Source organism: Poecilia mexicana, unplaced genomic scaffold (genome assembly GCF_051168715.1).
Source record: "Poecilia mexicana isolate PSO_F unplaced genomic scaffold, ASM5116871v1 scaffold_2, whole genome shotgun sequence".
NCBI lineage: Eukaryota > Metazoa > Chordata > Actinopteri > Cyprinodontiformes > Poeciliidae > Poecilia > Poecilia mexicana.
Genome location: NW_028263371.1, coordinates 44,868,506 through 44,894,690, shown reverse-complemented (window position 1 = coordinate 44,894,690; position 26,185 = coordinate 44,868,506). Strand labels below are relative to the sequence as shown.

Here is a 26,185-nt window from a genome sequence, read left to right as displayed (position 1 = left end):
TCCAAACATTCTACGTCCACGGCCATCTGCACTGTGACTCTTTTGAAGGCCATTTCACGCCTTTTCTTGTCGCTTTGGACGCTTCAGCCAGCACGCCGCCCCGGGATACGCGCCCTCCTCCTCTGGTAGGGTCCCCCTCCCGGTGGGGCGTGGCCCGAGGATCGACCCCGGACAATAGTGCTCCCAGATCCCAACACCCCCATAACGCTCCGTGCATCATTACATTCCTGCTGCCCCACCCCGCCTCTCCCCTCCCATGAGGACTAGGGCCTGAAACAGGAGCTCCAGGGGGAGCATCTGTTCCTCTCACGCTCTCAGTCAGCTAGTTTATAATCTCTACCACTTCCTTTTGTCTTGGGCACTCCCTCTTAGCACTTCTAGCTTAATTTAACCCATCGCCTTATGAGCTCCATTCTTTGTGTTTGCTCACAGGTGAGCAGCCAGAAGGAGTCGACCCCGAGACCGGATCCCACTGTGCAGATCTCTGAGATGCTCATGAACCACCCGACAGGTCAGTACACACTGCACACACCTTCAGACACACAGCGAGATAAGAAGCTGGCAGTGGATGTTAGTAAAGTTCATCTGGAGAGAATGTGTTGAAATTGGAGAAGAAAACCAGAGATGTGACCTTTTGAGAGGAATTCATCTGATTTTGACATTATGACCTTTAGATTTCTTTCTTCTTTCTTTGCAGTCTTTCGAAGTTGAAATAATATTTGCAATAAGCCCTCTTAAACCCTAAAATAAGAACATTTTACTGCCAACTGGACTAACATGTCAGCAACTTTAGATTTCTAAAGTTTTCTTTTTCTTACTAGTAGAAATGCAGAAATGCAAGCAGCAATGTTTTAATGTTTCATAAAATAGCATTTGTATAAAATGCTTACAAGAATAGAGTTATTTTATTTTTACGTTTACCTAAAACTACAGACATTTTGAAATCTTTCAGATAAAATCCATTCTGAAATGCTTCAAATCTTAGCAGCCCTCATCTTGCTTCCATCTACATAAAAATGTTTACATTTTTAACTGAAGATCATTTATCTAATTGTAGTGATCTTGTTTTACAGCTGATATTCTCTCTGTGGTAACATAACATTTATCTTTTGGCTTTATGCATACAAAAAAATTTCTCTCTGCCTCACTGAGAATAAAGACAATGTGTTGCTGCCTTATTCATCTCTCAGAGCTACAGAGGGTATTTTTATGCTTCAGCCACACGTGACTGTGAAACGAAATGTATTGTTTTGACAGACTGCACACTCTGATGTTTCATTTTGCATCGTGCAACCCGCAGCCGTGGGTCAGAGTCGGCTTGGGCAAAAAAAAGTGATTACCGATTTTGGCCCAAACGGATTTTCTTTTGAGAAGAAACGGTTTGTCCTACATACAGAGGCAACACCGCAGCCCAACCTGCTGTTTCCAGCTAGTGCTGCTTTGAAATATGCCCGACCCACCTCCTCCCCGCCGCATCCTCCTCCGCCTCCTCGCCTCTGCTTTCATTTCATCCCTCTTTGCTCCACCCACGAATCCCCGCTTCATCCCTCCTCTCTGAGCCGCGTCCTCTGCTGCGTCAGACACCTCCATTCATGAAAAGCGTGACGTGAGCAGGTCCTCAGCGACACCGAGACGGTTCACACCGCACACCCACTCACAGCCCAGGTGCTGCGCGAGTCACAGGGATGCCTGCCTGTTTTCCCCTCTGTCTCTTTCTGGCCATTTCTCCCTCGCGTCTTTGTCGTCTTCAGCCGTCCTCTCCGGGGGTTTATAACCGTCCTCCGTCCCTGCTTCAGAGCGGAGACGGGACCATGAATCTGAGCAGTGTCTCCGGTGAGTAACCTTCTCATGTGCGTCTCTGTAATGTGGGGCTGCTTCTCCTTTTTTTTTCACTGATTTGGGGTTTATCTTTTGTCAAATATGCGTACAAAAGCAGTGTTTTCTTGTGTGTAGTTGAGAGTTTTTTGCATATGTCTCAGGTTTTTAGTGTGTGTTCAGCAGTAGTGCTGCAGGAGTGTGTTGAGCAGTCGTGCGTCGGTGCGTGCATGATCTATTTTAGGCTCAGCAGTGACGCTGCTGCTGCTTTTTGATGCAGTGTTATTCATGCCCTCTGAAGGACAGGTGATGTAGGTTAAAGCGACACTCACCCCCCCCACCCCCCACCTCACCTTTGTTTTTTCATTAATGGCACCAGATTTTCCCCAGATTTTCTGGTACTAGTATCATCAAGAATGTCTTGTTTAACCCAAATTGACCCACTTTGCCTGCTTTTTTTTTTTTTCATCTTTGACTTGCCTCCCCCTGTTTGCATCTTCACCAATCTCTTAATTTACTTGGCAGCTGGAAAGCTCAGAGTGCCTACCTCTGTCCTCTGCTACTAAGCATGTTTATATAACTGTGGAGGATGAATAGCCAGCGGTTTGGCTTTAGAGGAGAGGAAGAGGAGGGGTGGAGCAGATCCATTCGTCCATTTTTTTTTTTTTTAAATATAGCCAGAATCCTATCTATGCAGTCTGACTTCTCAGCTGCTTTACATTTTAGAATAACATACATGTTTAAGGCTGATCAGGGATCATAGAAAGCTTGGAACCACTAGGAGCACTAATGTATATTGATTTCCAGATTTCCTGCTGGTCCCACTGGACTCACATGACCCATTTTTCTGCTCTTTAGCTTTGTGGCTTTCCATATTGCATCCATTTGAATAAAAAAAATGGTGTCAGTCACAGTGAGTCTCCTGCAATATGCATGTTTGTCTGTCTCTGTCCTTGTTGTTAGCGGGCCAGGCAGACCGTCCCACTAAAAGAGCACAAGGGGAGTTGTTGTGGCAGCAGCTGCTCTGGTGTTGCAGTGTTTTGTGTGTGTGTGTGTGTGTGTGTGTGTGTGTGTGTGTGTGTGTGTGTGTGTGTGTGTGTGTGTGTGTGTGTGTGTGTGTGTGTGTGTGTGTGTGTGTGTGTGTGTGTGTGTGTGTGTGTGTGCGTGTGTGTGCGTGTGTGTGTGTGAGCGTGCTTGTTCTCTCTTGGTCGTGTAGGGCAGACGGGCCTAGTTCACATGGAGCCGGCTCCTCTTGTGCCCTTTGTTGTTGCTCTGGGAGGCTTTCCCATTAGAGCTCAGTCGGTACAGTATCGTGCCGCTGGCGGCCTTAGTAGCTGCAGAAAACTAGTCAGGTTTTCCATTCATATTTTTCTGTTTTTGTCTTCCTCTTGCATTCTGCTTTTCTTCTGACATATTCTTTCCACCATCGCTTTGTTGGCCTTGATTTCTTATTATCTCTTAATGAATTCTGTATGAAAGCATCTGTATGACAGAATCCGATTACAGAGAGCTTATTTTGTCATTAGCTACTGGGAATAAAACTGCTTCTTGACCCAAAAAAAGTTGATTGCAAACTTCTTGTATCGGTGTTTTTCCATTCCGGATAAGTATGAGAAAAATAAATTAGAAGATGATGTTTGTATTTCCACTTCATTCCATATTCCATTTTCTAGTCAAATTAAGTTTATTTGTACTGCACATTTTCAGCAGCAAGGTAATTCAAAATGCTTTACATGATAAAAACATAACACAATAAACAGGAAACTTCATTGCTTTGCAGTGGCAAAATAAAGACAAGTAATGAAAGTTTGCAATCCAAATTTAAACTAATGATTTTCCAGTTATTGTTAATCAATGGCAACTAGAAACAAATGTGTTTATAGCCTGTTTACTGAAAGTCTGTTCCAGATAAGAGGAGCATAAAAACTGAATGTGGGTTTGGTTCTGATCTCTAGCATTTTTGTCAGAATGTAGTTACAGCAATCTGCCAAAGAATGGATGCTCCAGCAAATTTATCCCAATGTCAAACACTAAAAATGCTCTACACAATTTCATAAATGAAGAGCTACAGCTCATTAACTTAGGTAGCAAGTTAATGTTCTTAACAGAACAAGTTTGAAAAAGGCTAAACAAGTTTTGATTGGCTGGATGGCTCACCTGCTAATAGTCACTTTTCTATCAAGATAATATTGCAAAAAGAGTTGGGCTTGAATGAGACTTTCTAGAACACTGTCCTTTAGGACACCAGAGTACTGATGTTTGGAGAAAACTACATGCAGGTTATCAGCACGGACAGCATCAACTGTGATTGTAGAGAAGCAATTTCCACCATTAATAGATCTAGTAACCTTTCTTAGCATTTCATGTTCATCATTCTGCAGTGAGAAAGATTTTTAACAAGTAGAAAGCATTTCTGATGGCTACCAATCCTTCCAAGATTCAATGTCTCAGCAAATTCATCCCAATGTCAGAGCAAGTAGTGATCAGAGAAACTTAAAATAGAAAACCTACTGCACAACAACATCTCAAGGAGAAAGCCTAACAAAGTCCATCAATACAAACACACTATGAAGCACGGTGGAGGTGGAGTGATGATTTGGATTTGTTTTCCAGCCACAGGACCAGCACACCTTGTGCTCATTTAATCGATCATGGACTCATGTCATTGCCAACATGTTGGCAAAGCGTCTTTAGCTAAAACTGGGTCAGCACCAGAACAATGATCCTAAACTCAACAGAGCAGCTGATTATAAAACATTAGCACTGCAACGGTTCATTCAGATTTCTTCTAAATGTGAAAGACTGAGACAGTCAAGAACTTTGTTAAATTAGTCCTAATTTTACAAAGTATACAGGGTATTTTTTGTTGTTGTTTTGCATCCTTTGTGTACTGAATGATGTATACTGCGAAAATCCCTTCTACCTCTTCTGTAGTTGCCCATTTTACCCTGTGGGTATTTGAGTGTTCTGGCTGATGTGTCTCGCTAAGAGCCTGGAGAATGAAGCTGACGTGTGTTTTCTCCAGTTATTTATTTTCTCCAGTTCTGGCTGGTACCAGCTGAGGCTATTTGAGGCACCGATCTTGTGTGTGTTTGGAGTGCGAATGATTCACAGCCTCTCTGTGACAGACATTTGGAGGATTCCTCCAGAACATGACGTAGAATCGATGAGGGTATAGAACGTGGCTCGTTTAACTCCCATCTGATGCATCTGCTCTTCACGTTTGCCCAGAAACGCAAAAATCAAACTTGTACACACTATCACCACCTGGTCTTTTCCCTCGGGCTCAAGCCAAAGCATTGACCATGTTTCTGTTTGATCCCCAGTCTACCCCTTAACCTGCAGCTAAACAGGTGTGAGGGTCATTGTGCCGAGCATCAGAATTTGAGGGAAGAAGGATTATAGGAAAATGTCAGCTGAGAGAGATTGTGAAAAATAATTTGCTGCTCCCACACAAGCAGATTATTCCTCTCACCCTCATACAGTTTGGTGAGGCTAGAGAGGGCAATGCTGATTTATTCACACATAAACTTCTAATTATCTACTAGATTTGTCTGCTTGAACAATGACTTACATCTGTGAGTTTCGTGTTTGTCGTCTGAGTTTTATAACTCTGTTTACTCACATGCTGAACAGAGACCTTGAACAGTCCATAGTGTGGGGAAACAAGTACAGATATCAGAGTTCACCTCTTCAACTATGACCGAGAAAAGCAGACTGTCACATGCTCGGTGGAGACCAGCACAGCTCTCACCATCTGTTTCAGGAGAGGAGCCCAAGCGGGACACAAACTTTGCGGCGCAGGTATTTGTCCCAGAAATAAGCTTCAGATGTTGGGAAAAGGACTCTACATCTCTGTGACTTGTTTATTCTTCTTTGCTAGATAGCTGATGAATTTGTTTGATCTCACTCTGTCCATCTCAGCTCTGGTCTCATGTGACCAGAACATGTGGTCTTCCCCTACATCCCCTGTGTCAAACTTCAAATTGTACTTCTTATGGTTTTCGTTCCACAGTAGCTTACTTCTCGCTACTGCTGCACAAACCCAGACATGTGGAGTTTGCAGCAAACAGTTGTGATGTCGATTAGATTTACCCACCTGAGCTGTGCATCTATCCAGCTCCTCCAGAGTCTGGGTTGTAGCGCTCTGTTTCTTTTCATTATTTTCTGTTGTGATGTGTTGGTGGGCGATTTCTGGGCCTCAACCAGCTGATCTCATCTTTATTTTCTAAGTCTTTGTTTGACCACCAGAGGACCCTCTGCTCTGAAACTCTCGCAACCAATCAGTGCTGTGGCAGTGACAGTTTTTTTTGTTCTTAATAATGGGATAGAAACAGTTTTATTAAATCATATAGTGCCATAGTTAGTACCGAAGAGACACTATGTAGCAGCAAACCACTAAACCTTCTTCCTGTTGTGATTGTGTTGCTTCTCTAATAAATGCTCTCCTTGCTCAGGCTGTCAGTTCAGGTGCAACCTGTTCAGTAATTAGGTGACCTCTGGAGTAGGGATGGGCATATCGTTTATCATGAAAAACCTCTTATCGCGGTAACAATTTTGATTTATCATTGTCTCAATAAATTTCAGTTAGAGGTGTTAAGTAAAAACAAAACCGACAGTAGTTACTACTCCACTTTTTATTCCACGAGAGCATCAAGAAATATTAGTACATTTGAAAATACGATTAAATGCGGTTCTTGTTTGCAGTTTAGTGATATAAGTCACAATTCTTTAAGTAAGTAGTGTCCTGAAGAAGACTATTTCAAATGGGAATGTTTCTCAAAAATGGCATTTGTATTTGTGACACTATGAATGCTGTGCCATGAACTCACACCCATACAGTTATCTTTAAAAGAAGTAATAAGTTGTTTATTATTATTAATAATAATAATAATAATGTTAGAAATGATCAAAATAGTACCACAAAATATTGCAATAAATTTCTAACTCGTTATCACCCACCCATACTCTGACGGCACTGCATTGTAGATGAAGGAAACTGGACTAAACAACCCTGAATGTGAATTCGATCCACGCTTTTTAGATTTTTGTTGAAACTGTATTCTTCCATTCTTTACAGTTACATACTCCTTCATATTGGTCTGTCAAAACCCTAATAAAGCTGTGTTTGTAAAACATTGTAAAATATTCAAAAAAAATTCAGAAGGTGTTAATAGTTGGAGTTGTGACTGCTCAATATCAGAACACACAATGACATTTGTACATTTTGCTTTTGTAATAATAAAGCAGATAAATCCCAAACAAATGCTGCACGTTTCACTCGAGAGGCCACATTGCTGTTTTTCAAGCCAAATTTTTCTCTACTCTGTGTTTTGTCGACTCCATGAATGTGGCCTTCAGCCTCTTCAAACCAGAGTGCTGAATGGGATCGAGCGTGACTGCCAGCATAGGGCCGGGATGGATGCAGTGTCGACATGGTAACGCGTGAATGATGAGGTGGGATGGGAGGCTAAATTGGTTCTTTGTCGGAGGCGCAGCTGTCACCTGAAAGGAGGCTCTCCCCCTGGGTGGCTCCCAGCAGGGCTCCTGTTAATGAGGACCGGGACGCAGATGAGACGGCTGCTGCCTGCTCGGGTACCAGGACAAACGTTACATCTGTTGATGCGAAGAGTCTCCACTCTTGTGTTGATACTTGCCGGCCGTTTCAGCTGCTGTTTGTAAAGATACAACAGACACGCAGGCGTTTGCTGCAAAAACACAAACTGCCTTCCCCGGTGGGTTGCTGGGAGTAGTGGGATTATTGGATCTTGCCAGACACTCCCAGGGCGTGTGTGTGTGTGTGTGTGAACCTGATCCCCTCCCCTGCACCATCACCAAATGCTCTACACACACACATGCTTAATGAGGGATACAATAACTGCTGCTCCCTTGAGTTAAGTGTATCTCTAATTAAAAATATGCCCACCATGAAGGAGGGAGTTCATGGGAGAAAAAATTTATATAAATAATAACTAAAATATATCTGGATGTGTGTTTGTTCAAGCTGCAGCCCTGTGGGGGGATTAAAGGATCAGCTCCTGATAATTTCTCCCCCCTCTGTCCCTCCCCATCCGGCTCATTCTCTATAATATTCATCCTGCTTAGGATGTGCATTGTGTCCTCCTCTGAACCAATATCCATCTTTTTTTAAAACTCTATTTTATTTTAATCATCAGAGGGGCAGTTGATGTGTCCTTGTTCTCAGTCACAAAGTCTTTTGGAAAGTCCTGTAAATAAATGACTACGTAAACGAAACCGTCTGTCTGCTCTCCGTCAGGCTCAGAGGTCTTCCATTAGAGATTGATGAACAGGAGCAAGAGGTTTCTTTCCTCCTCCTGGTGTCAGGAAACAGACATAAAAGGTTGGAAGGCACCTGCGCTCTGTGGTCATTAATCAGCCGGGATAATTGTAGAGTTTCAGGTCAGCTACAGAGGTTGCAGTATGTCTTTATGCCGCTGCCCGGCCGACCACATCCACCCGCTTCAGGGTCAGCGTCAGAAGGCCAGCTCTGAGAATTGTCTGCGAGGTGGAATTACACCTCCGGCCCTCGACTCGCACGGCTCGCTTGTCTCTGCTTTGGAAGGGAGGGATTTATTGGATACCTGAGAGAGCGTTCTCTCCTTCCCCTGCACTCTCAGCAGCGTGCTTAGGCAAACGCCTGCATTATAGATGAGCTGCTGGCAGCTGCCACACTCTCACAGCGCTCAGGTTACCCCCAGTGGATACACAGAGATATAGTACATGGATTTGCACAAACATGCTAACAGCAGCTACAGTGCTGGGCAGAAATCTTTTGTTGTTGTTCATTAGTTAATATCTTGCCTCCAGCAGTCAGTATTTCATGGGTTCCTTTAAAATAGACTTAGTTATTGGTTATTTAGGCTTTCTGAATGTCTTTTCAACTATTTCTTTAGACCTTTGAAAAGTTTTTAATAACTTTGATTAAAACCATTTAAAGTCTGGTTGTTGAAAGCAAAATAGAAAAAATTAGCAGAGGTTTAAAAACCAGCATCATTTAATGGATGAGCTTTACCTCGTCTTTTTTAAGTCCTTTTAAAAATGTATTGATCAGAATTATGTGGTCAGTTGTCGAGCTGCTGTCATTGGTTTGAATCAATTCTTGGATATCTGCTGTATAAGATATCAGAACAGTATTTATGTCATGTTTTTTTCTAGTCTTCCTGACATAAATTGTTAGCACTGTTAGTATTGCACCAACAGTGTCCTCTACAGGACTGGCTACCCGAACTACCTTATTTATCTTACGTCATTTCGCTCTGGGATCAATAAAGTTTTTTTTTTGTTTTTGCTTTTTCTAACAGATGCCAACATTTCCAAAACATAAAATGTTCCAGGAGAGACAGAGGTTGGAAGCTTAAAAGGATTTAAAAAAAGAACTTTGCTGTTCTCTGTTCAGCCTTCCTGTTATCTACTGGATGTCTTACTCTCTCTCGGGCTCATTTCATGGAAAATACAGTTTCACTTTAAAGGGCTTCATATATCTCTGTGCGATAATCAGAAAGGCATCACTCAGCAATATCTTCCATTCCAAAGTGGGTTTCTGTCAGTAGCACTTGGTTATGGTTTGTCCACTGATCAGAAAAAGATAACCATTTTCTATTTTTCAACCGGTTACTAATCGTCAACTTTCAGTCTTTAGCAAATGTCTTTCCTTTGACGACCTTTTTGTTACAAGTTTTTCTTTTTCCTTTTTTTGTGTCACTGTCTTCTTTTTCCAGTCAACCATGTAAAAATGTTGCTGAAGGCTAAGGAGTGAATTCATGGGTTAGAAATTGAAGCTGCTTTCCAAGAAGAGTTTTGATTGGACAATATGTGTCCTGAACGCCACTTTGCAGCTCCGTCTCTTCCCTAAAACCTTTCATCTCCTGTTTCTGTTATCCATTTCGTAAACTCTCCACTGTTTTCTGCTGCACGTTCAAACTTTAATTAGGCTACACATTTTTTTTTTTCCTATTTTATGTAAAGATCCAGCTAAGAACTCAGTATGTGCCACCCACAGTTTGCGGCGAGTTAAAAGCCACAGCGTGAAAATAACATTTGAGCGTTTTCACTTTTGGCAGCTCCTAGAGGCTGTGTTGGGAATAAAAAGACACATAAAATCTTACAAATGAATCTGGCCTGAGGTCACTAAGTTAAAGAGCACAACGAATGCAAACTGTGTCATTTGCTTTTTGTCTCATATTATTGTTAATTCAATGTGGTTTTGGATTTTTTTTCTTCTTTCACAGTGTGACAGTTACTTCTTTTAAACAAATCATGTCATGTCAAGCTAATCTATTTGAAACATTTTATTTGTGCCGGTACAATAGTTGAAATGGACAATGCAGCACGGCACCCAATTACAAAACAAGTGAAATAAGCTAATCTTAGTGTGTCATATTGATGTTCCCCAAGACTTGGAAAAATAGTACGTGTCACATTACCTCTGCTGTTTAGACATGGTGGTGATAGTGTGATGGTCTGGGGCTGCTTGACTTGCTTTGAATTTTGCTCTCAGCCTGAAAATCCTAAAGGAGAATGTCTGGTCAGCAGTTTGTAACCTCAAACACACTTATGGTTAGGTAACAGGACAATAATCCAAAACACAACAGCAACTCCACCTCTGACTACAACCTTCCCCCCCGCCCCCCCCAAAGTAAACGTTCGGGAGTGGCTTAGTCAAAGTTTGGACTTAGATCCATTTGTGATGTTGTGGCATGACTTTAAACAGGCCGTTCCTACTTGAAAACCCTCCAGCAATATAAAAGGCTTGTATCCAGTTATGGCAGCTGTTGGTACAACCAGTTATTAGGTCTAGGGAAATGTTCTTTCCACACGAGGCCATATTGGTTTGGATAGATTTTTCGAATTTATATGCGAAAAATCGCATATAAATGTCCATTTCAACAATAGTTGAAATGGACAACTATTGTTGTCCATTTCAACAATAGTTGAAATGGACAATGCAGCACGGCACCCAATTACAAAACAAGTGAAATAAGCTAATCTTAGTGTGTCATATTGATGTTCCCCAAGACTTGGAAAAATAGTACGTGTCACATTACCTCTGCTGTTTAGACATGGTGGTGATAGTGTGATGGTCTGGGGCTGCTTGACTTGCTTTGAATTTTGCTCTCAGCCTGAAAATCCTAAAGGAGAATGTCTGGTCAGCAGTTTGTAACCTCAAACACACTTATGGTTAGGTAACGAGGCCATATTGGTTTGGATAGATTTTTCGAATTTATATGCGAAAAATCGCATATAAATGTCCATTTCAACAATAGTTGAAATGGACAACTATTGTTGTCCATTTCAACAATAGTTGAAATGGACAATGCAGCACGGCACCCAATTACAAAACAAGTGAAATAAGCTAATCTTAGTGTGTCATATTGATGTTCCCCAAGACTTGGAAAAATAGTACGTGTCACATTACCTCTGCTGTTTAGACATGGTGGTGATAGTGTGATGGTCTGGGGCTGCTTGACTTGCTTTGAATTTTGCTCTCAGCCTGAAAATCCTAAAGGAGAATGTCTGGTCAGCAGTTTGTAACCTCAAACACACTTATGGTTAGGTAACAGGACAATAATCCAAAACACAACAGCAACTCCACCTCTGACTACAACCTTCCCCCCCGCCCCCCCCAAAGTAAACGTTCGGGAGTGGCTTAGTCAAAGTTTGGACTTAGATCCATTTGTGATGTTGTGGCATGACTTTAAACAGGCCGTTCCTACTTGAAAACCCTCCAGCAATATAAAAGGCTTGTATCCAGTTATGGCAGCTGTTGGTACAACCAGTTATTAGGTCTAGGGAAATGTTCTTTCCACACGAGGCCATATTGGTTTGGATAGATTTTTCGAATTTATATGCGTCCATCTGGATGACATTTTGTAGTTACATCCGTCTCTTCTTCTGTTCGCCATTTATTCTAAAGAATGCTTCTTTCATTCTGTCTTTATTATCTTTCATTCTTTCATTAATTCATTCCTTCTCTAGACATGTCCTTAGGAGTCAGATACAAATGTGCCCAAAACAAAAAGGAAATTAAATACATTTGTGTGAAAAACTAACTGAATAAGCCTAACCAGCTGCAATTGGAAAATTAAAAAATTCTAAGAATAGAGCAGATGGACGGTACTTTATTTAAGAAAAATCAATATTAACATGCATTGAAGAAACCTCTGTTGCCAGTTTTATTAGCTCAGTTAATTCCTGTGATTTCTATCTTTAAACATTTACTTTCTGTAAAGATCCAGAAAGGCTGTTTGGTGAAACTCATTGTGTAAAGTTCTGGTTTTGCTTCAGTCCTGCAGTTTTTTGTGTGGTTCTGGTACCTCAGTAGCTCTGGTCAGCACAGCTGGTTCAGCAGACCGAAGGAGGCGTGTGTGCCAGATGTCTTTGGTCTCAACCTTTGATCGTTCCTGTGCCATTACTGGTCAGTCACAGAGATCCCAGAGAAGTCCCAGTGTTATCTGTGTCTGTGTGCAGCTGGTTTGATTGAACTGTTTGCCAAGAGTTTCCCTGGACGGTAAATTTGTATTTTCTCTCCTGTCTGTCAGGTACAGATTTACAGCCTCTCTAAGAGTTTCCCACTCTGTCACGTTTAGACTTTGTCACCTGAAATAATAACAGATCTGTGATAAAAGATGAGAGGATTGAGTTTCAGTTGGTCGAAGTAATTATGTGTAAAAACTCTTTTTGGGTTTTATTAATAAAAAATGTTTTCTTCCTTCCTCTTTATTCTGTAGGTGATTTTCAGCATCCAGAGAGACCAGTGCGTTAGGACGCATCCCTCCCACTGTAACTGGGCCGCCCATCCACATGCACGACACCATGGGCAGCTCCCCAGAGGTGCTTTCCTGGACCTCCTGCCCCAGTCTCTTGGTGGGGAAGCTGAAAGAGGAGCTTAAGCTCTCTGTGGTTGGGGACGCCATGAAGAAATCCAACTCTCCCAATGCCCAATCCCAGCCTCCTCAGGCCCCGCCTGCTGCTTTACCTCCTCAGATTATCACAGACCTCGCCCCGCCGACCAACCTGCCCGTTCCCCTGCACGTGCCCGGCCAGGACGAGGACTCCATGTTGGGGGGCATCAGCCCAGGAAACACGGCCCTCAGCGTGGACTCCACTCGGAGCGAAGGGGGACACTTTGACAACAGCGTACTCCAGCTGCAGGAGCAGGATCAGGAGGAAGCGGGTTCGCCGGCGTCCTGTGAGCACGGCGGGTGTGGGAGCGGCATGGACGAGCAGATGGGAGAGGGAGACTGTCCTGTGGACCACAGCTGCGAGGGGAGACCCAGCCACCCGCGGCACCCTGACGACATCAAGCTGCACTTCCAAAGAGCCGGGCCTGGGTCGGGGGGCTTCCTGGAGGGGCTGTTCGGCTGCCTCCGGCCCGTCTGGAATATCATTGGGAAAACTTACTCCACAGAATACAAGCTGCAGCAGCAAGGTTAGCCCTTGGTTTCATCTCCCTGCACGGTGTCCGGTTGAACAAACTAAACCCTCTCTGTTTAATTAAAAGGCTTCTGTCTCTAACTCTTCTGAGAAACAATCAAACAGTTCTGTCTTGTACTACCAAAAGCGTAACTGAATATCTGTCCCCAGCTTTAGTACGAGGCTGCTGCGTGGCTGTGCTGCTGTCATTTAGAATTAAGGTCACGGGTAAAGGTAGACTCACCTTGCTGCAGGGCTCGCTGTAGAGGCTGGATGCGCTGGCTGAAGGATATGCACAAACGAGCTGAAGCTTTACGTTGTTCAGCTGAAAAGTGAGGCAGCATAACTTCTCCTCATCCTCACTGATGGTAAAGCAGCACGAAACGGGGAGAGAGCGGCATGTGACTCCCTGAATGTCATTTAAAGTTCATTGTGCACAGCTTATGCTGTTTTCATCTGCATGTGTAAGTTACTTATGCTACACAGAAGTGGTCCCAGCTTGTGAAAATGTAATTTATAATGGTCTGGATTTATTTATGTCATTAAACCTGGCATTTTAACAGGGCAGTATAGAAATTTTAGATCCACTATGATTCCAGACCTTTGTGATTTGTCTCTAATGATGCATCCACACCAACCCTGTTTAGTCCACTTTAATCCAGCTCTAGTTTAGCTAGGAAGTACAGTTCGTTTGAGGAGATGTGAATGTAATTATATTCTGATGTGGATCAGAAAAGCTGGTCTGCCTGAGATCTCGGCTCGGTTGAAGTCAACTCTGGCGCAGCTCTAATATGTATGTGAATCCTAAGCAGACCAGAGACCGCTCTAAAAGCAGGAAGCGGACTACAATGCTAGGCATTCTGGCCAAATACAACCAAAACAAATGTGCGAGTCTAGCGCTAGCAGAAGAAATGCCTTGTGGTCTTTTGCTAAAGACGAGAGAAATCTTACAACCGGTAAAATTTGATGCCAGACCATTTTTGCTTACATTTTGTGAGGAAGGATGCTGCACACTTTGGTGTTTTTGTGTCGTTTCCTTTCGAAGTTCTTGGTGCAGCACCACCAAAGGTTAGGGGCTGAACTGGTTGTTCAAAGGGTTTGGTTTGTTTTACACTGTAGTGTGGAAGCGAACCGCACCAGGTGAAAATGTAACAAATGTTGCAATTTAATCATGTCTACCGGAACATCGGGTGCAAAAACCACCTAAAAAAAATGAGATATTTAAACTTAAAAACAAGTTTGAACATGTCTGAAAAGGTCTAAAAAATATCTCTATTTTACCTGGTTAAGTAGATTGCTGATATTTCCTTCTACCAGCTAACCTGACAGAGTTTTTTCTGTGCATCTTATGTAAGATTAATATAAATATGTCGGTCGTCTCACAGGACAGTGTAACAGTGCAGGTGTCAGAAGCTTGAAATGTAATTAACCTCATTGCAGACATGTGGGAGGTCCCGTTTGAGGAGATTTCCGAGCTGCAGTGGCTGGGCAGCGGTGCGCAGGGCGCCGTCTTCCTGGGCAAGTTTCGCTCTGAGGAGGTGGCCATCAAGAAGGTGCGGGAACAGAAAGAGACGGACATTAAGCACCTGCGGAAGCTTAAGCACCCCAACATCATCAGCTTCAAGTAAGTTCAAAACTCAAAACTTCTTGCCGGTTACCTGATCCTGGTTTTAAAACATGTTCCCCGTTTTGTGCATGTCAGAGGGGTGTGCACCCAGGCGCCTTGCTACTGCATCATCATGGAGTACTGCGCCCAGGGCCAGCTGTATGAGGTGCTGAGGGCTGGGAGGAAGGTCACCCCCAGGCTGCTGGTAGACTGGGCCACAGGGATCGCCGGCGGCATGAACTACCTACACCTTCACAAGATCATCCACAGGGACCTCAAGTCTCCCAAGTGAGCTGCTGGTTTACTTCTAATGTCACATGAGAGGCTTGAAAACTTTCCTCAAGCGAAGTACAGGGTTCCCACAAAAAGGAGGACATTTTGTTTTTGTTTTCAAGATCAAGATAAAAAAAAAACATAAATAAAGTATAGAAAATAGTGGTATGTCCATCTGTCTTTCTGTCTCTCTATCCACACATCCGTCTTAAGGTCACTTCAACTTTACATCCACCCAGACATCCATCTTTCTGTCTGTCTGCATTCACATCCATCCATTAATCTGTTTTTCATTTGGTTTGTTTTTACATTCATCCGTCCATAAATGTGTCTTTCCGTCAGTCTAACTTTCCAACTATCCATCCATCCATACCCTCCACATCTAAACCTAAACCGCCGTATAAATTCATAGTTAAGTTTTGCATTTATCCTTAGTGGATTTTATATAAAACATTTTTTTTCAAACCACTTTAGACATTTTGGATAAAAGTAGCAGCAGGAACTCATCCCTCCGGCTCTTTACAGAGTGACATTTGCTCAAATGTTTTGGTTAATAAAAGCACAAGCTCCTCTGCTTCTCCTCCTCCTCCTTATGTCTCATCCTCTGCAGTCGTGTCTGTAGCTCTGTCTGTCTAATCAATATCATCATGCTGCAGCAGCAAACCCTGTATTAGTCAGCAGAATGATAGCTGGCTGAAAGCACTGTAAAAGGTCAGTCTCATTTAGCTAATGGGATGATTCAGAAACACTTTTCTGAAAAACAGTTGAGAAGAAAAAAAAAATCGCTCTTTAAATTTAGTGGAATATCAGCGAAGAAGCTTAATTGACAAAGTGAATAGTTTATACTAAATCAGCTCATTTTGTAGCTCTCTTCTGTCTGTATTTCAGTGTTTTGGTCACACACAACGACACTGTGAAAATTTCTGACTTCGGAACGTCCAAAGAGCTCAGCGATAAAAGTACAAAGATGTCATTTGCGGGTACGGTGGCTTGGATGGCCCCGGAAGTCATAAGAAACGAGCCTGTGTCTGAAAAAGTCGACATCTGGTGAGTAGGAACACACCTGATTCTAAAGATATTGAATAAAAAGCTGTTTTGTCTCTAATTTAGAGATGAAAATCTGATGTTGGAGTTGTGTATGGTGCACCGAGACTGGAGTCTGAGTTAATTTGTGTTTTTCAGGTCTTTTGGAGTTGTGTTATGGGAATTGCTCACAGGAGAAATTCCCTACAAAGATGTGGACTCGTCCGCCATCATTTGGGGTGTTGGCAGCAACAGCCTACACCTTCCTGTCCCCTCCACTTGCCCAGATGGTTTTAAAATCCTCATGAAACAAACATGGTGAGTTTGGACCCGATGCTGTGACATCTGCTCTGCGTTTACTTTGAGATAAATCTTGATTCCTTTGCTGTTTTGCTTCATTCCAGGCAAGGCAAGCCCAGGAATAGGCCTTCATTTCGTCAGATCCTCCTCCATCTCGACATTGCCTCCGCTGATGTTTTAGGAACTCCTCAGGAGACCTACTTCAAGTCTCAGGTTTGGATTTCAGTCAAAATGGCCACATAACTCAAATTTCTCTTCTCGCGGTATAGCGCCTTCCAAAAATGTTTTTATACGCTTTGAACTTTTTCCGTTTTTTTTTCTCTATTCTTTGTCTTTCTTTGAGATTTTATCAGAAAAAACATCACAAAGTAACATGAGATTGTGAAGTGGAAGGACAATATGTAGTTATTTTGAAAACTACACATTCTTGCTTTCACCTCACTTCACAATTCTGCATTATTTTGTGTTTAAACACATAACATTTCAATAAAATACTTTGAATTCACAGCTTCGGTTTTTGCATGCAGGTTTTCTAAACTGTCCATTTATGCTACAGGCAGAGTGGAGGGAGGAGGTCAAGAAGCACTTTGAGAAGATCAAAAGTGAAGGCACTTGCATTCACAGGCTGGATGAGGAGCTGATCCGTCGCAGGAGGGATGAACTCAGGTCTGTTTACCAAATTATTTATGATGGGTTTTGTCAACAGGACAGCAGGTGGAAGACATAATGCTGATTTTATTTAATTTATTTTTTTATTCTCTTTTAGGCATGCTCTGGACATCCGAGAGCACTATGAGAGAAAGCTGGAGAGAGCCAACAACCTCTACATGGAGCTCAGTGCCATCATGCTGCAGCTGGAGGTCCGAGAGAAGGAACTCATGAAGTACGTAGAAATGCAAGGCGTTATTTCACTTTGGTGTCATTTTCTTAAAATAGGCCTTTGCTGGGTGATACCTCAGTGTTTCATCTTTCTCCAGCAATAAATAGTTCAGATTGCTCTGTAGATTCAAGACTTTTGTTCCTGGATGAACTTTTCTGCCTCTAAGGCTGGTTGGTGTTTTTTGTCCTTGCATCGTGTCCGGTGAAACCAAACCAAACATCTGCTGTCTATGTAGGAGGGAGCAGGCAGTGGAGAAGAAATATCCAGGAAGCTACAAACGACACCTGGTCCGGCCCATCGTCAGGTCCAACGCCGTCGAGAAGCTCATCAAGAAAAAAGGAAGCATCTCACACAAACCCGGAATGCCACCCACCAAAAGGTCTCAGATTTTAGTTTTGTTTCATTTAATCTTGCAAAAACTACAAGCATAAACTGGTGGAAAACTTTTTTTCACATGTTTTCTTCCATATCATATATGAAACTAGTGGAAAATACATTCACCTAAAAAATTCTTACATCAGTCATGAGTTTAAATGAAGGCAACATTTTTTTTTTTGCCACCCTTTCCCCGCTGAGATTTTACATCTTTGCACTAAAGGGATATTCAGTGTATTTCCCCTCTGTCATTCCATTGATGTTTGTGAAAACAAGAGGCGTAAACTTTTGAATTTAATACTTTTTGATTTACTTCCGTCAGGGGAAAAAAAGTAAGAAAACATTAATTTGCAAACCTTACACAATCCATTCATCAGTATTTTAGCATTCTCATTAAAATTGTTGACATTTCAAGAACTTTCTTCTGATAGGAAATTATTATAAATATTGAAGCAGCACAATCTATAACCCACATTATGTGCCGTGATAAATACAATATCTATCTAGGTGACTCCTTCCACTGCTGCCTTTCAGCAGCAAATAGATCACCAGACGAGGCCGAGATGATGATCAATTTGCCTTCAGTACTGAAAAAGAAGAACTTCCCTTCACTAACTTTAAGTCTGAGATAATTACTCAGAAGAAAAGAAAATTGAACATTCATAGGATGTTTAGCACTTGGATTAATTTGTATATATCTGGAAATGTTTAAAGTTTAAATTTTAGCTCATTGAAGCACTTTAAACAGCTTTAAAGAACTTTTTTTTACTTGATTGTTAAATAAGGATTTACCAATCAATATTACCTTAATGGGAAGAGACTTAAAATAAGGGGAGCCTGTAAAACTGTTGTGTTAAATTTGGGTGTACCTAACTTTTGTGTTGATGCGCCTAAAAACAAAGTTACTTGCACCAATGCAAAAAGTTATTCTAGAGGCCTGTAAAACACCTCTAGACTGAATGCAGTGTTGCTGAATGCGTCTCTTGTAGGCCGGACCTGCTGCGCTCTGACGGCATCCCCAGCGTCGACCCGCTCCCCTCGCCCTTGCCTCTGTCGGCCAGCCCCAAAGTCTCCACGCCTCCCGGGAAAACCCGCTACCGCAGCAAGCCTCGCCATCGCCGCGCCAACAGCAAAGGCAGCCACAGCGAGTTCCCTGGCGCCTTGAAGCCTGTCGCTGGAGCCGCAGAAGACACCCAGTCTCTGCAGGAGCAGCCTTTCCACCATCACCACCACCATCATCATCATCACCACCACCCACCAGCTGAGGGTCAGTTCCTTCCCCTGAAAGGCCGCGAGGAGGCCGTAGTCAACTGTGCCAACAATCTGCGCTACTTCGGCCCCGCCGCCGCCCTCCGCAGCCCTCAGACCGACCACCTGCAGCGCCGCGTCTCTGACTCCAGTCCTGACCTCATTTCCACAGCTGTGGATGCAGACACGCGGCAGCGGACTTCATCCACCAGCTCCAACCCCGTACCAGGGGCCGGCGCTGTGCTGTTATGTCCCTGCTGCCAGGCTCACCCTCTGCCCGGCTGCTTGCACTGTCAGGAGACTCCGCCCACTCTAAGCCAACCAGAATTACCGCACTACTCGCTGCTTAGCACCCAGGAAAGCAACCAGTCTTCACTGGCGCCACCCAATAAAGAATCGGCTTTAAACGGAGAGGACGGCAGCCTCGCTGCCCCGCAGGCACAGGATCCATCCCAATCCAAACACCTGCTGCCCTCTGCACTGCCCCGCACCCTTAGGCCCCTCAGAAAGGTGAGCAGCCATGAATCACTGCACAAACAGTCACACAACTTGCATTTTTTCCCCACATTTTGTTACATTAAAATTTCAAACTTCATCATATTTTACTGGGATTTTATGTGATAGACCAACAATGGTGCTGAATCGTTGAATAAAAATTGAAGTGTCGCCTCCATCTGTATTAAACATGCTTTAATACAGGCGTTCCTTCTGGACTGTATTAAAAATGTGATGTGTGGTGGAAAATGAGTACTGTGCCTCTCTGTAGTAATACACGGTGGTGGCAGCATCATGCTGTGGGGATGTTTCTTTATGTAAATACAGGGCAATAATAGAAAACTCACATCTGAAGAGATTTAGGAGCAGGTTGGAAGGTCACCTTTCACCAGGGCGTTAATCCTAAATACACAGACAGTCCAATGGTGGAATGATTTAAATCACAGCATATTCATTGTTAAGAATGGTCTAGTCAAAGTCCACTCTTTGTGGATTAAAGTTCACAGATGCTATGCATCCAATCTGACTGTGTTAGAGCTATTTCGCAGAGGAATGGACTTAACATTTTCTGTGTGTAGATGTGTAAATCTGGTAGAGACTTACATATTACAGAAACTCACTATTATGCGATTCTCTGTGTTCATCTTTCTCATAAAGTCCCAATGAAATCCACAAAATCCAGAAAAGTGGTTGTGGGGTAAAAGTATATGAAAACCATTTAAAGGCAATGTAAATAAAAAACGTACTAAACAAAGTTTGAGGTATTAATGTTAAAATACTCTGGAGGTGTGAATATTGGAAGGCACTGTGTGTGTATGGTGAGTGTCTGTATATCAATGGCCATTGTTGCTGCACTTTTCAGGGTGGCGATGAGTCATCTGAAGAGGAGGAGGGAGAGGTGGACAGTGAAGTGGAGTTTCCACGGCGACAGAGGTAAAATACTTTGCAAACTGACTTTTTACATGTCGTAATGCCGCAAAGTTAATCCATTAACAACTGAAACAAATGGCCCTTTTGCACGCCGTAATCAAAATGAAGCCAAAATTAACTAAGACTACAACTCACTCCAGAATATGTTCCTTCCAGACCCCATCGCTGCATGAGCAGCTTCCAGTCCTACTCCACCTTCAGCTCGGAGAACCTGTCGGTGTCGGACGGGGAGGAGGGCAACACGAGCGACCACTCGCACAGCGGACCCCTGAGCGCCAGCCAGGAGGAGCACCTGGATGAGCTGCTGTCGCACACGCCCGACATCCCCATCGACATCTCCACCCAGTCCGACGGCCTCTCCGACAAGGAGTGCGCCGTCCGCAGGGTGAAGACGCAGATCTCGCTGGGGAAGCTGTGCTCGGACGAACACAGCTATGAGGTCAGTGGCGATTTGGCTTTTGATTTAAAGGTGTAGGCGGCGTGCAGCTACTGTACTGTGGGAACACTGGGAAAAAATTACAGATTTATATTTATATACATCTTAAATATCCAAAATAACCAAACAAACTAAAACAATAAATATAATGGATCATGAGGTCTCTGTAAACAAAATTACCCTTCAGAAAACATTATTCATTAGCCTCAGACAGGGAAAACAGGCAAAACTGCCAGTTAGACGGCTCAAGTTTTTTCTCTCATTTTGTCTCCAGAATCCGCTGCAGTTCGGAGACTCGGACTGTGATTCGTCGGAAGCAGAGTGCTCCGATACCACCATCAGAAACAACAAAGTCGGTGCTCCGTCGTCATGGTGAAACTCTCCACAGGGTGTTGGATCTGTTTGTTTATTTTATTTTTTTGCCTGGTGGCCATCATGTCCATATTAGAGGGCTCCACAGAAAACACAGCAATAAGAGGAGATCATAGAGAACAAAACTCTCCCTATAGCAACGTCCTGCGTAATCTCCCCACATCCTCAGCATCACCTCCTCTGCCCCCGCTCCACCTCCACCTCCCAACGTATAGCACTGCATCCAGGCAAACCCATGGAAGGGATTCCCTTTTGATTGATAATGTACAGTAGATACTATAACATTCTTAATTTATTTTTGTCTGAGTTTTGAAGAGAAATTCAGGATTCTCTGAACAGAGGAAATAAAAACTGACATTTTGAGACTGAGACTGATGAAGGTGCGGAGGACAGCAGAGGGAGGAAACGTTGAAGCTCTGATGCGTCTGAGCATCACTACAGGCCTACATCTCACTACAGTTGCTCTGAGCATCGCTGAGTCGTTAAAACCTCAAAAAAAAAACAAAGAAAAAAAAAAGAAAAAAACAATCTCCTTGTTAGTTTACAGCGCAGCGACCCGGTATCTCGCATCCTTTCACTTCCTTCTTGTGACGACTGTGGCCGACACAGGTAAACAATGAGCTCATGGAAACAGTGTCAACACCAGCATGAACAACTCGCCTTGCAAATTGCAAACGGAACCCCCTCCCCCCTCCAAAAAAAAGGAAAAAAAAAAAAACACATCTGGACTTGTCTCATCATCAGGATCACCGCATAGCTATTAGAGCATGCTCTCAAGAGGAAAAAAGCTTTACAAGGACTGCATGAAGCAGACGAGCGGTCAGCAGAGAGGACGACTCATCCGAGAGCTAGAAACAAACAAAATAACGGACGCTCTCATCCTTCTCTCTGAGACACGTCATCAGCAATCAGGCGTCACGACGGGAGCTTTTGAGGGCGGCGTGCGTTGGTTCGCGTAAGGCCCCCCCCCCCTTCCTCAACCATCAGACATTGCAGTTTCAAGTCTCATCTCAGGATCGCTCGAGGACTGTGAAACTGGATCGGACCAACTATCGTGTGAGAGAATGTTCTTCGACTGGCACGTGTTAATACAAAGGACTGGGGAGGCATTTAGCAAATAAAAAAAAGTTCTTACAGAAAAGCCTTGGATGTTGAACCCTTTAGTGTAGGTGTTTCTATAGCTGCAGAGTAAATGCAGTGTCTCTTTTTTTTCCTTGTTTTAGATTTTCCTGGAAAGTGACAGAGCGCCTCATTCATCATTTTCTTGCAGAGATTCTAATTTTTTTATCTGTGACGATACAAGTGCATTTCTATAAATAAGAATATGATGAAAAAGCTTTTTCACTCATAAAGGTCAAATCATATAATTTCAATGCAGGCACAGTCAAAATTTTAATCAGAATTACCTGTTAAGTTTAATACTTGGGATGTAAAACTAGGGCATCAATCAGAAAGTCTCTCTAATTGTCGTCATACCAATTTAAAGAAAAATCGTATTTCTCATAAAGCTGTCATTCCACAAGCGGCGTAAACTTTAGGATTCCACTAAAGAAGCTGGCTGTTCCCAGACTGCTTTACCTCAACAAAACAAAAAGGAAAATTTAGTAGAGGGAAAAAGTATGCTAAAAATATGTGATAACCCCATATGGCACAGCCTTATTAAATGGAAAACAGAACTAAAGGCTTGAGTCTCAGCAGAGTCATTAAAAGGTCCTAAAATAATTTCAATTTTAAGTTTTAAAAACATATGTCCAGTTTTCCAACATGAGTCTTAAATGTTATTTATGTTTTAAATGTCCTCCTATATGCTGCTTCCTCTGATTTTTATTATTTTTTGTTTTTGTTTTATGCTGTGGTAGTGATCATTTGTCCCATGTTTTGACGTTCTTGACATGTACAGTGGTGTTATGCTGTAATATTACCCTTTCCCTATAAACCCATGAAATATTTCTGCTTGTGGAGCTGGATTATAGTTGTTAGTTTAGGGAATGAAAATCACACTCTTTTAACCTTATTTATTTCAGCTAATTCTTTATGGAAATGTGTATATTTGACAAGGTGGCTGGTTTTCAAATATTTGCTAAAACCTCTTGTGAATAAATAGTATGAGACTTACTTTATAAAAAGTGTTAAAATTCATAAAAACATATGGAAAAGGCAAAAATAAATAAATAAATAAATAAATACAGAATATAAGCTAAGTGTAGGTTATTGAACGTATCAGGGATTCGTTTAATATGTTTTTCTTTGTAAGTCATGTTGCTCTTAAACCATATTTGGTCCAAAAGAGGTTCAGTAAAAGAATTTACTGAAACTTGAAGAAACTCTGTCAAATATGAAATGAATCTGTTTGCTATTAATCTATATAATGAGCTTCGCTTTTTGAATTGAATGACTAAAGTAAACTAACTTTTTATGATATTTGAATTTATTGAGATGCACTTGTAAATATTGTCTGTTAGCTGAACAGCAATAACAAACAGCAGGGTAGTTCTCAGGTGATAAATAGGAGAGGGGGTTAATCCAGCAGGCTGGATGTAACCATGGTTACTAGGAGTTAGAGTAGAGCACTGAGTGGATATATTTTGTAATTGATCCCTTTCTCCTATTTTTTTTTCCCCCAACTTGCCTTTTTGAGGTTTGATGCTCAGGATTTGTGTTGAATGACAGCAATATATCAGCTGCCACTAGATGGCGACATTTGATTTTGCCTTTCTCCTTGAACCTCCCACACCAATCTGTCTCATGATCCCAGCAATACAACTTTTTTTCACCCGATCGTCTTAAATACAAAACAACAAAAAAAGAGAGATACTGCATTTATGAAAGCATTATTTTGTTGCTTTTGGGTCCTTGTCTCGCATCCACATCTATAATGATCCCATCAGTCAGGGCGGTACTGAACGCTAATGATGTCAGTTCAGACGTGTGTGAATCTGCGTAAGGAACACAAGCCAGAGACGAGGCCACGGAGCTTTAAGCTGCTCTTGGTTTTCACCAACCATATATCTCAGTGTTAATCCTGTACATAAACAAATGTAAATGCAATGTGATCCGTTTTTCATCCTGTTTCGTTAATGTGTCTGCCGAGCGGCCGGACAGTAGGAGGAGGAGGTCATCCTTATATCAGTATTGAACACTACGACAGGAAGGTGAATCTTGATTCAATGTGCTCGAGAGCTTTGAAAAGGCTCCATCTACCTTCTTCTCTTCTGTTTACGTACATGTGAAGTAACCTCGTGTAATCTGATCGAGCTGATAACACTTGTCTTCTCTGGTGTCCATCCTGTGAAGAATGATTGTTGTGAACTTTTAATTTAATTTTGATCTTTTTATTGTTGTTGTTTTTTTCTTTTTTTTTTCTCTCTCTCTCTCTCTCCTTTTTGTAGCTGGCCTACATAATTATTGAATTAATTTATTTGAAATGAGTCATCAGGAGTAGTATTTCTTTTTAATTTGAGGCAGCTTCAGAAATCTCATGACCAACAGGTTGTCCTTTTGAAGGAAGCACAATGAATGGGCGTGGGGAAGAGGGCAGTATTTGCGTGGTTGAACAAAAGCGTTACCATATCACTGTTTGACCCTGCAGAGGGACCACTCATCGTTTAGATTCATCATCGCAGTTTAAAGTATTGAATAAGTAGTTTGCAGAATCAAGTGCCCCTTCAGCTTTTTCCATCTTTCCCTAGATCGTTAGGAATCACAGCAGGGTAGACGAGCCCGAGGGAACATGTAAGGAGCCAATTATTTCTCTACTTCTGCAGTGATTCCTTCTTCACATTTGTAATCATAAACTAAAATATTTCCATTTGAATTTCTGTGAAATTGTTGCCTGATTCTGTTTAGCGCACATACTTTTCTCTCTCTCTCTCTCTCTCTCTCTCTCTCTCTCTCTCTCTCTCTCTCTCTCATTTGCGACCCTCTTCCCTGTTGAATGGCATTATGATCAACCAATCCTGTCATTTTCCTGTATTATTCAGTGTACAGTCCAATAGGAGAATAAAATCAAAGCAAACAAACTGCATGGAATAAATGCTGATGTACTGTACCAAGAACACAGTTGTTTGTCATGTTTTATTTAAAACAAAGTGGGTAATGCATATAAATTCAGTGCAGTGCAAATTCATTTGTTTTATTGAGGGCTTTATGTGTTAGGTGAGAGGTGCTGAGGTTCAGTCCATCCAGTGTGGTGTGCTAAATGGATGAAATGCCTCCTCAACATGCAAGTTCCACAGAGTTCCACTAATGATCTAATTATTTGATTCAAATGTCTAGAATCTGAGTTTCATCTAAATATTGCAGATGTATGGCCCTCAAAGGACTGAACTTTAATATTTGGTGCATAACTGAAGTGCAAGAAGAAAGGTACAGTTTTCAGGACACCTGTGAGCATTTTTTTTTCTACGTCTTGACACATTTTTAATTATATCTAGATTTTTACTTTGACTAGACCATACTAATAGGAATATCCTTAGCTGTATGCTATCCCATTGTACTTCTGACTATATGCGTTTTTGTTTTTACACTTTGTTTTTTTTTTTTTTTTGTTTCCAGCTGATCAATTCTAACTAACTTCCTTCAAGAAAAGCTTCCCTGCAGTATGATGCAACCACTCTGTTTTACTGTTGGAATGGTGTGTTCAGGAATTTGTGACGTGTTAATTTTTCCCTAAGTTTAATTTTAGTTTCTTCTTCCACATGTTTACCTTGTCTCATACATATTTCTAAAATGTTGTAAATCATGTATCATTTTCTTTCCATTTCAAAACGTACTATGATATTTCAGGTGTTGTTGAGACGAAGTGTGTAAATGTTCAAGGGTTGTGAATGCTTTTGTGAGCCATTTTAGGTGAGTTATTTATTAATGTTCTGTTTGTTGCGTTTCCTGGGCAACATTCCTGCATGTTGGCATGAGCTCCAGTAATGATACAAAAACCCTTCATTTAACATTCAAACACAGCATGACACAGTTTTGCTACAAAGCTTTAAAAAAAGACAAA

The 26,185-nt window shown here is 42.1% G+C and overlaps 1 protein-coding gene across 1 annotated transcript in view; it reads left to right on the top strand.

Moving 5' to 3' along the window:
- Positions 1-25,241, top strand: part of map3k13 (mitogen-activated protein kinase kinase kinase 13) — a 39,568-nt gene extending 14,327 nt beyond the window's left edge. Inside the window, exons 2-15 of the mRNA XM_015003767.2 lie at positions 433-511; positions 12,564-13,264; positions 14,689-14,872; positions 14,951-15,142; positions 16,016-16,174; positions 16,310-16,468; positions 16,555-16,663; positions 17,007-17,116; positions 17,217-17,333; positions 17,566-17,709; positions 18,695-19,463; positions 20,311-20,381; positions 20,535-20,817; positions 21,089-25,241. Coding sequence (XP_014859253.2) covers positions 12,637-13,264; positions 14,689-14,872; positions 14,951-15,142; positions 16,016-16,174; positions 16,310-16,468; positions 16,555-16,663; positions 17,007-17,116; positions 17,217-17,333; positions 17,566-17,709; positions 18,695-19,463; positions 20,311-20,381; positions 20,535-20,817; positions 21,089-21,190 — 3,027 coding nt within the window. The 5' untranslated portion in view covers positions 433-511; positions 12,564-12,636 and the 3' untranslated portion in view covers positions 21,191-25,241. The remainder of the gene's footprint in view (positions 1-432; positions 512-12,563; positions 13,265-14,688; positions 14,873-14,950; positions 15,143-16,015; positions 16,175-16,309; positions 16,469-16,554; positions 16,664-17,006; positions 17,117-17,216; positions 17,334-17,565; positions 17,710-18,694; positions 19,464-20,310; positions 20,382-20,534; positions 20,818-21,088) is intronic.
- The last annotated feature ends 944 nt before the right edge of the window (positions 25,242-26,185 follow it).